Source organism: Tupaia chinensis, unplaced genomic scaffold, assembly GCF_000334495.1.
Source record: "Tupaia chinensis unplaced genomic scaffold, TupChi_1.0 Scaffold000047_1, whole genome shotgun sequence".
In the NCBI taxonomy this organism is placed as follows: Eukaryota; Metazoa; Chordata; class Mammalia; order Scandentia; family Tupaiidae; genus Tupaia; species Tupaia belangeri.
In genome coordinates, this window is record NW_006159505.1 from 4,342,247 (window position 1) to 4,355,518 (window position 13,272).

General features: G+C 53.9%; 1 protein-coding gene across 6 annotated transcripts in view; it reads right to left on the bottom strand.

The window, feature by feature from the left end:
• The window catches only part of ARRB1 (arrestin beta 1), an 87,173-nt gene that overhangs the window by 27,808 nt on the left and 46,093 nt on the right, over positions 1-13,272 (bottom strand). For 2 of the 6 annotated variants that reach the window (XM_014590628.1, XM_014590635.2), the window contains exon 2: positions 2,433-2,463. In XM_014590628.1, coding sequence (XP_014446114.1) covers positions 2,433-2,463 — 31 coding nt within the window. Of the gene's footprint in view, positions 1-2,432; positions 2,464-5,365; positions 5,507-13,272 lie in introns of those variants that run through there. The other 4 variants (XM_014590639.2, XM_014590621.2, XM_014590625.2 and 1 more) reach the window with 4 other exon arrangements.

Sequence of the window (13,272 nt, forward strand, 5' to 3'; positions counted from 1 at the left end):
GGCGCGGAATGGAGACGTGGGGGCACACCCTGATATTCGCCAGACAGAGTCAGGAGTCTGAGCACTGCAGCTTCCTGGGCCTTAACTCTCACGCCCTCCTGGTGCTCTGAGACTCAACTGCTGGCACGCCCCCACAGTCCCCATAACTCCAGGTCCCTGCCCCAGAATGTCCCTTCTGCCTTGCCTAGCCTAGAAACGCATCCCTCTGACAAGAAGCCAGACCTGAACGCCCAGGTGCCTCCTGCAGCCCCTGGCCTTGCGGTATCTCACACTTGCCACTTAGATCGCAATGACTGATTCCCGTGTCTGCCTCCCCCATCTGGCCGTGAGCGGTATGGGCCATGCCCGACCCCCCTCAGTCCCCTTGGTGATGGCGAGGTCTATCTGCTGACCGGGGCCTGGGGCCTGAAGAAGGAAGGAGATGGGTCGGACAACCTGGTCCTCTGGTACCGGGACTCGCTCCCCTGTGGCGGTTTCTGACCGGCTGCACCCCACATCTTTCAAGCACACTGCAGCCTCTCCCCACACCTCAAGTCCAGACAGGGCGTCTCCTGAGAGGGCCCTCCTGCTTCAGAGCAACCAGGCTGGGCCTCTCCTTGGACAGAGGCGTGCACTTCACAGAGATGCCATTCGCTCATTATCTCAAGAGAGAATGACCCCAGAGTTGGCGTCAGGGAAGAGCCAGGCCGGTTACTAACTCACCTTTCCATTGGGGCTTGCCTTCTTGAACACTCTGTGGAGAGAAAGAGAAGCAGACTGTGGTCAGCACGTCCTGCCGGGACAGGCTGGGGCAGGCCACCCGAGCAGCGCCGTGGACAGGGGCCTGCAGGGACTCACAGGCCCACCCGAGTGCTGAGAGCTGGGACAGTGCCTGGCACAAGGAGCCCTTGCCACCTCCGCCTCCACCGGAGCGCCACCCTCCCTGGCACGGCTCTCCCGGGCCATGAACAGCCCTGCAGTCTGTTCGCACATGCGGGCTGACCAACTCTTTCAGAATGCCCGTTCCAGGCTGGTCCCACAGCCTGGCGGTTAAGGGAGCTGGATCCCACATGATTGACTTAGGTTTGAATCCCAGCCCCAGTGGTTTACAAACATGCAGAACACATGCGGGTGTGTGCCCAAATTCCCACGAGCGAGAAACAGAGGAGATGGAATTGTACCCCATGGGGCAGGGGAGGCATGCCTTCTTCCTCTCTCTCTCTGGTGAGCGCAACAATCCTCGGGATCCACTTATCCGAGGCCGCGTTTTCTGAGGCAGTGAGGAAGCAGCAAGCTGGTACCTGCATGGCAGCCAGCAGCCAGCCTGCAGGTTAGAACCCCCAGCTCGAATTCCAGTGCTCGAAGGCGAACCCAAGGGTCACGTGGCTGTGTCCTGCTTCCCGACCTTCCCTGCATCCTAACAACCCCAGCTCAGCATACGGCTGACCTCCGCCCTCCTCGTGCCCACAGCACCAGCCCCTCGATGCTTTGTGGCCAACAGCACCACATGCTTGGGCCCTTCCCCGCTTAGCCAGACGGGTCATCCTCGAACTCAAATCTAACCACACTGCTCCTGTCTGAACATTCTCGCCGTTCTCTGCACCAGGGCGAAGGATGACAAATGGGTTTAATTCCAAGAGCCAGTGCTGATGGATTGCCAGGGGCTATCTGGGGCCTGGGCGGAGAAGGAATAGGAAGTGGGATTCTGGTGCAGCAGGAACGGGGGGATGGTGATGGGGGTGTCCGCAGTGGGCGCAGAATGGAGACGTGGGGGCACACCCTGATATTCGCCAGACAGAGTCAGGAGTCTGAGCACTGCAGCTTCCTGGGCCTTAACTCTCACGCCCTCCTGGTGCTCTGAGACTCAACTGCTGGCACGCCCCCACAGTCCCCATAACTCCAGGTCCCTGCCCCAGAATGTCCCTTCTGCCTTGCCTAGCCTAGAAACGCATCCCTCTGACAAGAAGCCAGACCTGAACGCCCAGGTGCCTCCTGCAGCCCCTGGCCTTGCGGTATCTCACACTTGCCACTTAGATCGCAATGACTGATTCCCGTGTCTGCCTCCCCCATCTGGCCGTGAGCGGTATGGGCCATGCCCGACCCCCCTCAGTCCCCTTGGTGATGGCGAGGTCTATCTGCTGACCGGGGCCTGGGGCCTGAAGAAGGAAGGAGATGGGTCGGACAACCTGGTCCTCTGGTACCGGGACTCGCTCCCCTGTGGCGGTTTCTGACCGGCTGCACCCCACATCTTTCAAGCACACTGCAGCCTCTCCCCACACCTCAAGTCCAGACAGGGCGTCTCCTGAGAGGGCCCTCCTGCTTCAGAGCAACCAGGCTGGGCCTCTCCTTGGACAGAGGCGTGCACTTCACAGAGATGCCATTCGCTCATTATCTCAAGAGAGAATGACCCCAGAGTTGGCGTCAGGGAAGAGCCAGGCCGGTTACTAACTCACCTTTCCATTGGGGCTTGCCTTCTTGAACACTCTGTGGAGAGAAAGAGAAGCAGACTGTGGTCAGCACGTCCTGCCGGGACAGGCTGGGGCAGGCCACCCGAGCAGCGCCGTGGACAGGGGCCTGCAGGGACTCACAGGCCCACCCGAGTGCTGAGAGCTGGGACAGTGCCTGGCACAAGGAGCCCTTGCCACCTCCGCCTCCACCGGAGCGCCACCCTCCCTGGCACGGCTCTCCCGGGCCATGAACAGCCCTGCAGTCTGTTCGCACATGCGGGCTGACCAACTCTTTCAGAATGCCCGTTCCAGGCTGGTCCCACAGCCTGGCGGTTAAGGGAGCTGGATCCCACATGATTGACTTAGGTTTGAATCCCAGCCCCAGTGGTTTACAAACATGCAGAACACATGCGGGTGTGTGCCCAAATTCCCACGAGCGAGAAACAGAGGAGATGGAATTGTACCCCATGGGGCAGGGGAGGCATGCCTTCTTCCTCTCTCTCTCTGGTGAGCGCAACAATCCTCTGACAATTAAAAAATATATAAAAATAGTAAAAATGAACTAGTTCTCCCAGATCGCATGGAGGAAGCCACCCTGAGCTGAGTGGTTGTGGGGTCTGTGTGACTGGCCTGCCTCTGCTGCCTCCTGGCATCACCGCTCACTCTTCTCCCACCCCTCCCCAGTCACATGGGCTCCTTGCCGTTGCCCAAACCCACCACAGCAGCTCCCGCCAAGGCCCCCGCTCCGGCCAGTCGCTCCCCTGAGTGCTCTGGCGAGGCGTCTGCTGGCCTGACCCGCTTCCTCGGTCGCTGTTTCAACCAGCACCCCACGCAGGCCTCCTGGTCCTCACTTACCGGTGCAACCCCCCGGAGCACTCAGAGCCTACTGCATAATTCACTTGCTCATCCGAGTGTGGCCTGTCTACTCGCCCCACGAGGGCAGAGGTCTCGTCTCTCGTGCCCACCAATGCGTCCCGAATGCCCAGCTCGGCATAGCAGCTGTCATTTCGGAGCTGCGTGTTGGCGAGCCGCAGGCAGCAGGCACTCGTAAACCTTCCATGAGCAGGTGAGGAATGAGTCAGCGAAGGGCTGACTCCTACGTGATGGAGAAACCGAGGCCCGTCGGCAGAGCACCAGCCAGAGTCGGGGGAGACAGAGTGCCTGGGTCCTGAACATGGCTGCCCCTGCCCCTGCCCTCTGCCCAGCGGATCTGGACCCCAAGCCCTCCCCCATCCACCATTGTCTAGCCCTGGAGTTGCTCAGAGTAATTCTTGGGAGGGAAAGGAAAAAAGTGAGAGACAGAGGCTCAGAGATGCGAGTCCCTGGAGGAGACAGGGGAGAGAGGTGTGGATAGAAAGGATGGATGAGAGGAAGAGTCGTGGGGGGAGAGAAGCACTCATAGACAGGGACACGGAACAGACAGATCAGAGATGCAACAGGCCATGGGAGGCCGGCAGTAACGCACACTGCCCACGGCCTCTGTGGGAGCAGCAGACCCTGAGGCGTCCAGGGGAGCCCCCCCATCCCAGAGACAGCTTCTCTCACCCTGCCCCACGGCCCACCCCAAGCCTCCCTTCAGGGGCCCCAGGGCCCGACAGGAGTCTGAGCACTGCTGCAGAGCAGAGCCTGGCAGGTTCCTCCCTCTCCTCCCTGAGGAGCTGCAGGCAGTTCTCCTCCTCATAAATATTTATCAGTGTTTGGAGTGTGAAGATGCCACAGTCTGCCAGGGTGTGATAATTGCTGAAGTGAGAAAAAATAGAGATCACATGGTGTGAACTGGCAGCTCCCAGGCTAGGGCAGGACCTGCAGAGGGGACCAGAGAGGTGCCACGGGTCACTGGCACCCCAGCTACTTCCAAAAGCCTTGGTCCACCCTTGGAAGCCTAGCATGGTTTGAGGAAAGGAGGGGCCACAACTGCCTTAGGCCGCAAATTGCTAAGTCAGACAGAGAAAGCCCTCCAGCACCTGCTGGGTGGGCAAGGGGCTCCCTGGCCAGGTTGGGAGGGACAGTATTCAAGGAGGAAGGAACCAGAGCCTGTCCAGTGGCTGATTATTTCTCACAGCTGCACCGTGCCACGGACCTAACTCCCACTTCATTAGATACGTAACTCTCACAGAGAGGTGTAATCATTTGGCCTGGAACACACGGCAAGCAAAAGGCTAGGTAGGATTCGGACCAGTGCTGTCCGCATGCTTCCAGGGATGGGGTGCTTTTATATATCCAACCCTGCTGCCTTCTTAAAGCAGGTGTTTCCATCGACATCACGAATTACAAAAAAAGAGGGGAAACGGTGACGAGAGAGGAGGAGGGAAGGGAGAAAATGAAAGGGCGAGCAGGGATGAGAGGGAGAATGGGGGTAAGGAGGGGCAGGAAGCACAGCCAGAAGAGGGGAACGTCCTGCCACCGGCTTCATCAGCACAGGGCCACCTCCTCAGGAAGCCAGGACTCTGGTGGCTTCCTCAACGACAGGAGCAGCTGCCCAACTCTGGTTCAAGGGCTGGACTCGTCAGCTCCCTCGGGATCTCCCCAGAGCACTGCTGACCCTTACAACAGTCCCATTTCAGAGACAGAGAGAATGAGGCACAGAGGCGAACCACGGCCTGCCTGTCTCCAGAGCTCACACCCTGTCCCACCGCCCTGCCTCCCGCAACAATTCCACGGCTTCTCGACACTAGCGCTGTCAGAAAGAGGTGCCTACGGATGTTTCTAGCGAGCCGGGAAACCCACGCGTGCAGTGGTGAGCTCAGACACACAAGCCTGTGGTAGAAGCCCAACTTGCAGCCATGGGCCGTCCCCCCTAGTTCTGTCTGTGTCCCCAGACCACTGTTGGACCCCCACAGGGACAGCCAGCTGATTCAGGCTCACTGGAGACAGGGAGCAGAGACCCACCCGGCAGCTCAGGAACCGGGAGGGGAACCATAAAGAGGCAGAAATCTCACGGGAAGGATGAGCAGGCAGGACGCACGGGGGCTGGAGGCAGCAGTGGGGAAGCCATCGGTGTCAGGCAGTGGCTCGGTCTCTCTGCCTCTCCTCCCAGGACTGCACGTTCTCCCGGCTGTGCTGCTTTCTGCGCGGCTGCTCCATGGTCCCTGTGGACCAGCACTCTCAGCTTACATGGGGCTTTTCTGCTCCTCCATCCTTTTGGCTTACGTGTGACTCTCACTCCAATCCTGCTTCTACTCTGCCTCTGCTAGACTTCCCCCCTGCTAACTTGCTGAATGGCCCAATTCCAAATTCCCAGGAGAGGAATGTGATTGGTCATCTTTAGTCAGATGTCTTACCCCTTGGCCAATCAGCTATGCCTAAGGTGTGTCATGGGCCCCCAGGCATGGGCAGAGCATTCGTAGAGTGGTGTTTTCCAAACCAGGGGTCATAATCCACTAGCAGATAAATCAGCTTAAAGCAGTAACTGAAGCCACATAGGAAGGTCCCTGGGTTGCACCCCGGATCCTCCCTTACATATTGGAAATGTGCACGTATGTGTGCCCATGATCACAACTGGCTGCAGCTGGGAGGTGGATTGCAGGGTGAGAGCCTGCCTGTTGAGGGTATCTCTCCCACCCTCTCATTCACTTTCTTTTTTGCTCTCATGGAAGAGATGGATAAATAAACTTAAAATAAACTTTGAAAAAAAAAAAAGATTGTTCTGGTTTTTAATGAAATGGAATAGAATAGGAAATACAAGCATGCGTTGCAGATAGCAAGGGTAGCGCAGCATCACTGCATCCCTCAATACTCAGTTTCCCTTTAAGGCTGGACTTGGGACTGTTGAACTTCTCCAGCCCTGAGAAATTAGGCATGCACACGTGGTCTGTTCCAGCCAATGAAATGAGTGGAGGGGCCACGTGTCATGTTGCTTCTAGTCAGATGCCTTGAAGTGTTGGCACGGGATCCCCCCTGCCTGTTATACTTGTTCTTAATGGCTGCGAGAACAAATGACCACAGACTTCGTGGCTTAAAACCACACAAACGAACTCCTTCCCTGCAGTTCCATGGTTCATAAGTTCAAAATGGGCCGCACTGGGCTGAAATCCAGGTGTTGGCAGGGCTATGTTCTTTCTGGACATCTTAGAGGTGGATCTGTCCCCTTGCCCTTTCCACCTTCCAGGCCCTCCCCACACACACATTTCTCATCTCACAGCCTTCTTCCTGCATCTTCAAAGCCAGCAAGAGCAGGTGGAGCTCCGGTCACATCACGTCACTCTGACCTTCTTCTCGGTCTCCCTCTTACACTTCGAATGACCCTTGGCATTACATCAGGCCCATCAGGATAATCCAGAGTAATCTCCCTAGTTTCAGGTCAGATGATTGGCTTGTTAATTCCATCTGCAATTGGCATTACCCTCTGCCATAGGTTCTAAAGTTAGGGGGGAGACCTATTTTGCAGGAGCATTCTTTCACCTTCCACACTCTGCCACCGAAAACAGCAACGGTCTGGATGGGAAGCCTCTGCCGGCCTGAATCCGAGGGCTCTCCTGGTCTACAACAGAGATGGAGCACCAGGAAGAAAGCATGCTCTGGAGCCACTAAGATCTGGGGGTTGTTACTGCCGCAGACCAGCCTTTCCTGGTCTCACAGAGATGAAAAGTGAATATCACTTAGTACAATTTTTATTTCAGGTGAAAGTGTATATACTGAGCTATAATAAAAACTGAATTCATGCTGCAAATTCTAAAATATTTAAAATCCAGTGTTCGAGGAAAATGTGCCTTAACCAAACATGTTCTAACAGGGTCTGTGCAGTCTGTTAAAGACGGCTTTCTGATTCCATGAGAGTGGTGCTGCCGGGAAGACAGGCAGATCAACTCTCCTTTAACCAGAAGGTTGGCTTCGTCAGTGTGTCCTATTGCCGATGCAGCGTGGAGAACCTTTCATCAGCTTTGACACTGATACTCTGCTGCTCTTCTGGAAGCTATTAGTTCTCCCAGGATTTCTCTGTGCCTGTCAGGGAGATGGCTGCACCATGAAGGATCCAGATCAAATATCTTTGGAGATGGATTTCCCGGCAACCAGAGTGGCACAGCTAAGCAGCAGAATATTATATAGCACTGAAATTGTGCTTGCATCTTTCATAACACAGGGAAATGCCTATGATAGAATATTAAGCAGAATAAATCTGGAATTGAAACAGCACATTTGACATGAGCTCAACTTTACACTCAATTAATACTCAAAAGAAGCAATGAAAAGATTTAATGTTGTCAAGATAGAAATATTTCCTAAATTGATCTATGGGTTCGATGCAAATCTTATCAAAATCCCAGCTGGATTTTTGTTGTTGTTGTTGCAGAAATTCACAAGATAATTGGGATCAGCAGTTATGGTAAGGGCTATGTCACTGGACTCCCATTTAGTCGGCCGCGGTTCGAGTCCTGGACCTGGTGGCTTAAACTCACGCTGGGCGTGTGTGCATGCATGTCCAAGATCCCGAGTGGAGAATGGAAAAGAAGGGATTGAGGTGTAGCCATCCTCCCTGGGGGGTGATTTCTCGCTTTCTGTCTCTCTATCTCTGTCTTTCTGGCGAGTGCATGCACCTTACAGCAAAAACCTTTAAAGAAAAGAAAAGTTCTGGAATTGGATAGTTAGTGATAGATATCCAACTTTACAAATATACTAATGAGCATCTGGGGTTAGGAGAGGCCTAGAGGGGGCAGGTCAGTGTGGGGCTGAGCCAGAAATATGACCTATACACCCAAAAGGCCTCTGCTCAGCTTTGGCCAATGGCTATCCCATTTATCATTCAGTTGCCCACTAAATGCTCTTGCAAGCCTTACGTGCCAGGCTCTGGGGACACTAAGATGAATGGTTCATGATCCCTGCTGACCAGAGACCACGGTACAGCCAAGATGGAGAAACTCACCAAGAACAATGACCACCATCCCTGAAGCTTCCCTCTGAGCCAGGAACCATGCTGACCACTGCACACACATTACTAGAGAATTCCACCTAAGCATGCCCATTTTTCAGAGGTGACACCTGAGATCCAGTGTCTTAGTCCAGTACTGGGCTGCTAACAGAAATAGCTAAGCCTGAGTGACTTTATGAAGACGGGTGTTTATTTTCATACTCATGATTCTGGTGGTAAGAAGTCCAAAGTCCTGGGCTACAGTAACATGGCCAAGAGGAGCACAGAAGACACAGGGCAGGGGCGGGGAGGTGGGAAAGGAGGTGAGGAGGGGGTATGGGGAGAAAGAGGTGGGATAGAGATCCTGACTGATCTCCCTTTTATAACACTCAGCTCTCATGAGAACTAACCCCTTCTCACAGGAGCTAGAACCCATTGGGCCTTGTGTGAAAACATGATCTATTCAGGGGACCTTCCTTCATGCTGCAGTCACCAACCAAATCACCACTCACTAGGCCTCACCATCAGACAGCACATAGAAATTAAGTTGTCCCTGAATACCCGTACAATACAATCAATATGGTCAAATCCTAATATGTGAAATTTTGAGGGATATATTTAAACCTTAGCACTTAGAGACCTGAAATAACTTGTCCACAGTTACAAAGCAGTATCAGAAAACTCATGCAAGAGAGAAACCCAATGAATGAACCACCTGTGGGGAATCATTTAGACAAAGCCTGTCTTAGTCAACCTTAGAAAATGCACACTTGGTGGGACCAGTAGTTGGCGTAATGGCTATGTTGCTGGACTCCCATGTAGTCAACTGTGGTTTGAGTCCTGGACCCGGTAGCTTAAACTCACGCCGCGCATGTGTGCATGCATGCCCAAGATCCCGAGAGGAGAATGGAGGAGAAGGGATTGTGGTGTGGCCATCCCCCCTGGGGGGTGATTTCTCGCTTTCTGTCTCTCTGTCTCTTTCTGTCTTTCTGGCAAGTGCGTGCATGCACCCTATAGCAAAAACCTCTCAAAAAAAGAAAGAAAGAGAAAGAGAGAGAGAGAGAGGAGAGAGAGAGAGAGAGAGAGAGAGAGAGAAAGAAAGAAAGAAGAAAGAAAGAGAAAGAAAGAAAATGCACACTTGGGGGCAGCAGGAGGTGTGGTTAAGGCATCAGACTTCTACATGGCCCGCCAGGTTTGAGTCTGGACTGGTGGCTTAAAAATCATACCAGGCGCACATGCGTGCATGCCAAAAATTCCAGGAGAATAGAGGCCAGACCCACAGAGGGAGATTTCTCAGTCTTCCTCCCTCTTTCTCTCTCTGTCTCTCTCCGGTAAGCACATGCGCCCAATGGCAAAAACCTGAGAAAGAAAACACATGCTGGAGAGACTACCTACGAGAGCAGGTGCTCTGCCAGTGACCTGAGAACACTGTAACAATGCACACCTCGTGAGTATCAGGGAAGTCACGTCAGAAAAAATGCCATTCACGTGGACTTCGACCATTTATTCAATCTTCAGAGAGTCACTCCAGAAAACTCATTCAGGAGAGAAGCCAGGCGTCAGTTACTCTTCTCAGTGCATCACAAATACGCATTCCTTATTCCTCCAACAACCTATAAAACCACTACTATCTTCCCACTTCAAATGGGAAAACTGAGGCACGAGAAGTGAAGTAATGTCCCCGAAGTCACACAGTAAGTCAGGGGCAGGGCTAGAGACTGGAGCCTAGACAGTCTGGCTCTAGAATCCTAGCTTCGAACCACTTCCAGTGCTGCTGGAGAGGTGAAATTGTACCTTTTTTTTTTACAAGAGATATTTTTGCTATAGAGTGCGTGCACTCACTGGAGAGACAGAGACAGACAGAAAGGGAGAAGTCACCTCCCAAGGGGAATGGCCACGCTACAATCCCTTCTTCTCCACTCTTCTCTTGGGATCCTGGACATGCATGCACACACACACACACACACACACACCCAGCGTGAGTTTCAAGACACCGGGTCCGGGACTCAAACCACGGCCAATTATGTGGGAGTCCAGCAACATAAGCGTTATGCCATCTGCTTGTTCTGATATTGTAAGTTCTATCTGGAGAGTCGAGAGAGGCTTCAAGAAAGGACGCAGCAATGAGGGGATCTTGGTGAACACACAGAGATGTAGAAGAGGTGACCATGCTGCTCCCAGGAGAGGGTGAACCATTTCTCTGGGTGCTTGGGATGGCAGCTGAGGCTGCAGTGTGCCCAAGGACCTGGGAGTGCCAATGGAGAACTGTCGCCTCCCTCCAGAGTCACAGAGTGCCTCTAGGTGCAGGCCCTGGGCTGGGGGGCAGAGGAGGCAGTGCAGGGCCTTGAACACTAAGCTAAGGAGCTTGGACCATCTCCAGAAGGCACGGGGGAGCAGCAGGCACTTGGGCAAAGGGAGGACGACTGGCCAGAATTGTATTTTGGACACAGAGATGCCCTAACCCCATAGCTTTCACCCACCCCATCCCTGAGCGCAGTCAAGGCTCAGCTGGGTAGGGTGGGCCACAAGGGGGGGTGGCTCATTCACGCTCAGGTGCAGCCGCCCTACATTCTGACCCACTTTTCTGGGTGTGAAAACAGCCATCAGGGGGCAGGGAGGTGCGAGGAGCAGGTGGCGCAGCAGAGTGGTTCCAGCCCTTCAGCACGTTCCCCTGGTAGCAGAGTTATTTGTGTACAGGCCTGTCCACACTGCCAGAGCTCAACGGCCCGCCGCCCCCCTGCCACCACGTCTGCCTGTTTACCCACCCTTAGTGCACCTGCTCCTCCGGACAGCCCCAGAGGGGAAGGAGGCAGGAAGACAGGAAATGTCACCCATTTCGCAGACTTCCGGAGCCTGAGGGAGTCTGAGGGATCTTAGCCTAACCCGCTGCATTTCCCAAGAGAGAGGAGTCTTACAGAGCGGCCAGGAGCCCAGGCTCTGAGAGATCCGCTGGTGTGCCCAGAGTCAGATGGGGTAACACCCCAAGCTGCTGGTGCTCCCATCTCCTGTCAGGTCCCTGCTCACATCCTGCCGTGCCCTAGGGTCTTCTCATGCATGCTCCCTGAGCACAGGGTGGGGTCTGCCAGGCTGAGGGCGAGGGGCAGCAGGTGGGGATCTGGCCGAGTCATGCTTCTGGGCTCTGGACTAAGCAGAAGGTACTCCTTATGCCTCCTTTCGACCACGATCCATATTTGGGAAGGTTGTCAGGGAGTGTGCAGTGAGGAAAGAGGAGAGCCACCAGGTGGCCGTGGACAGAGGAGGGAGTTTCTTAAAGGCATTGGCCCATTTTCGGGTACCCCAAGAAACTGGAGATCTGGAAATCTGAGATGAATGAAAATGTCCCCAAGCAGGTAGGCTGGTAGTTGGACGCCAAAGAGCCTGCAGACCACATCCGACGTCTCTCCAGCCTTCCCGAGCGGGCCCACAGTAGGAAGGCTGCTGGCCAGGACAGAGTGCAGAAGCGAAGGCTGCAGAGCTCTGAGTCCTGGGGGCCTCGGTCAGTTTCCCCTCCCCTCTGAGGTTCATGTCCCTCCTCTGGAGCCTGGGGGTAATAGCTACCCATAGGTTAGGGATATATAAAGACTTGGTACCCCACAGGGAATCAGTAAAAGGAAATTGGTTGCTGATATTGTAATTATTTATTACTATTGTCATTATCCTAGTCGATATTCTGCACCCCCGCCCAACCTCAGGGGAGAGTTGCCCAAATGTTCCTAGATGACATGGGCTTGGGGATGGGAGGGCATGGTTGTGTTACCCCAGGTGGAGACAGGGAGGGACATTTTCTCAGCTGCTTATATAGAAAACACTATAGGGTCAGCCAACGGCGTGGTGGCTCAGGTGGCCAGAGCCCACATAGCTGGCCGAGAGGCTCGGGGCCTGGACCCAGCAGTTTGAAAATCACACCTGGGCATGTGTACATGCATACCCAGATCCCAGAAGGAGGGAGAAATGGAGGAGAAGGGATTGCAGGGTGACCCCCATGCATGATGCTTTCTCATGTTCTGTCTCTCTCCAGCGAGTGCACACCTACAGCAAAACTACAAACAGAAAGAAAGGAAAAAGACTAGGATATACTTCCCAGTTTGGACCCCCACATTCCAGAGCTCTCCAGAGACACACTCTGCTCTTCTTTCTTCCTATGCTTCCCTTCCTAGCAGTTAGTCCATCCTTCACACCCTCCTCACGTCACCTCATCCAAGAAGCCTTCCCTGATTGTTCTTGCCCTGATTCCTCTGCCCTTTGACTGTCTCCCCTCCGCCCTTCCCTTCCTTCCTACCATTCAACTTTCTTATCTCGTCTTTTCTCTTTTTTTATTTTTCAGACTTCTGGATCTGGCACTTTTCTTCCCTGCTGGAGACACACACCCCTGTGCCCTGTCCTCAGGGCACCTACCCTCTGGACTGGGGAGAGAGACACTCCACCAATCATAAAATCTTCCCTCCAAGGCACGGTTGGGGGGGACGATTAGAGTGAGGGCAGAAGGTGGCAAAATGAGGCAATCCCACAGGGGAGGGTCCCGGGTTTGAGGACAGAGACCTTAAGGTCGTGTTGGCTAAAGGCGAGGTAGGGAAGGACTGCAGTGTCGTGATCCTGTGGGGGTGCTGCCTCTCACAAAAACAAACTTTTTAAAACTTGTTTTTATTATCTTTTAAATTTATTATTATTATTTTATACATTCAATCACGGTACATCATGTCGCTTGTAAAGGGAACCGACCCAGCATGAAATACACCTCAGATCAGGCCAGTTGAGAATTCTATATCCGTCATCATCAACAGGTAACAAACCACATCTGTGTCCCACAAATGTCTTGCCTCTCTATTTTTTTCTCTCTGATTTCCTTCCCTACCCCCCTCCCCACTCCCCCCCTCCTTCCACTCTGTCTCCAGTGTCCATGACTATTGGTGGCGTGGGGGTTAAGGGCACTGGACTCCCACATGCCGACCTGGGTTTGAGCCCTGGGTCTGGGGGCTAGTTTTCTCACTTTCTCTTTCTCTC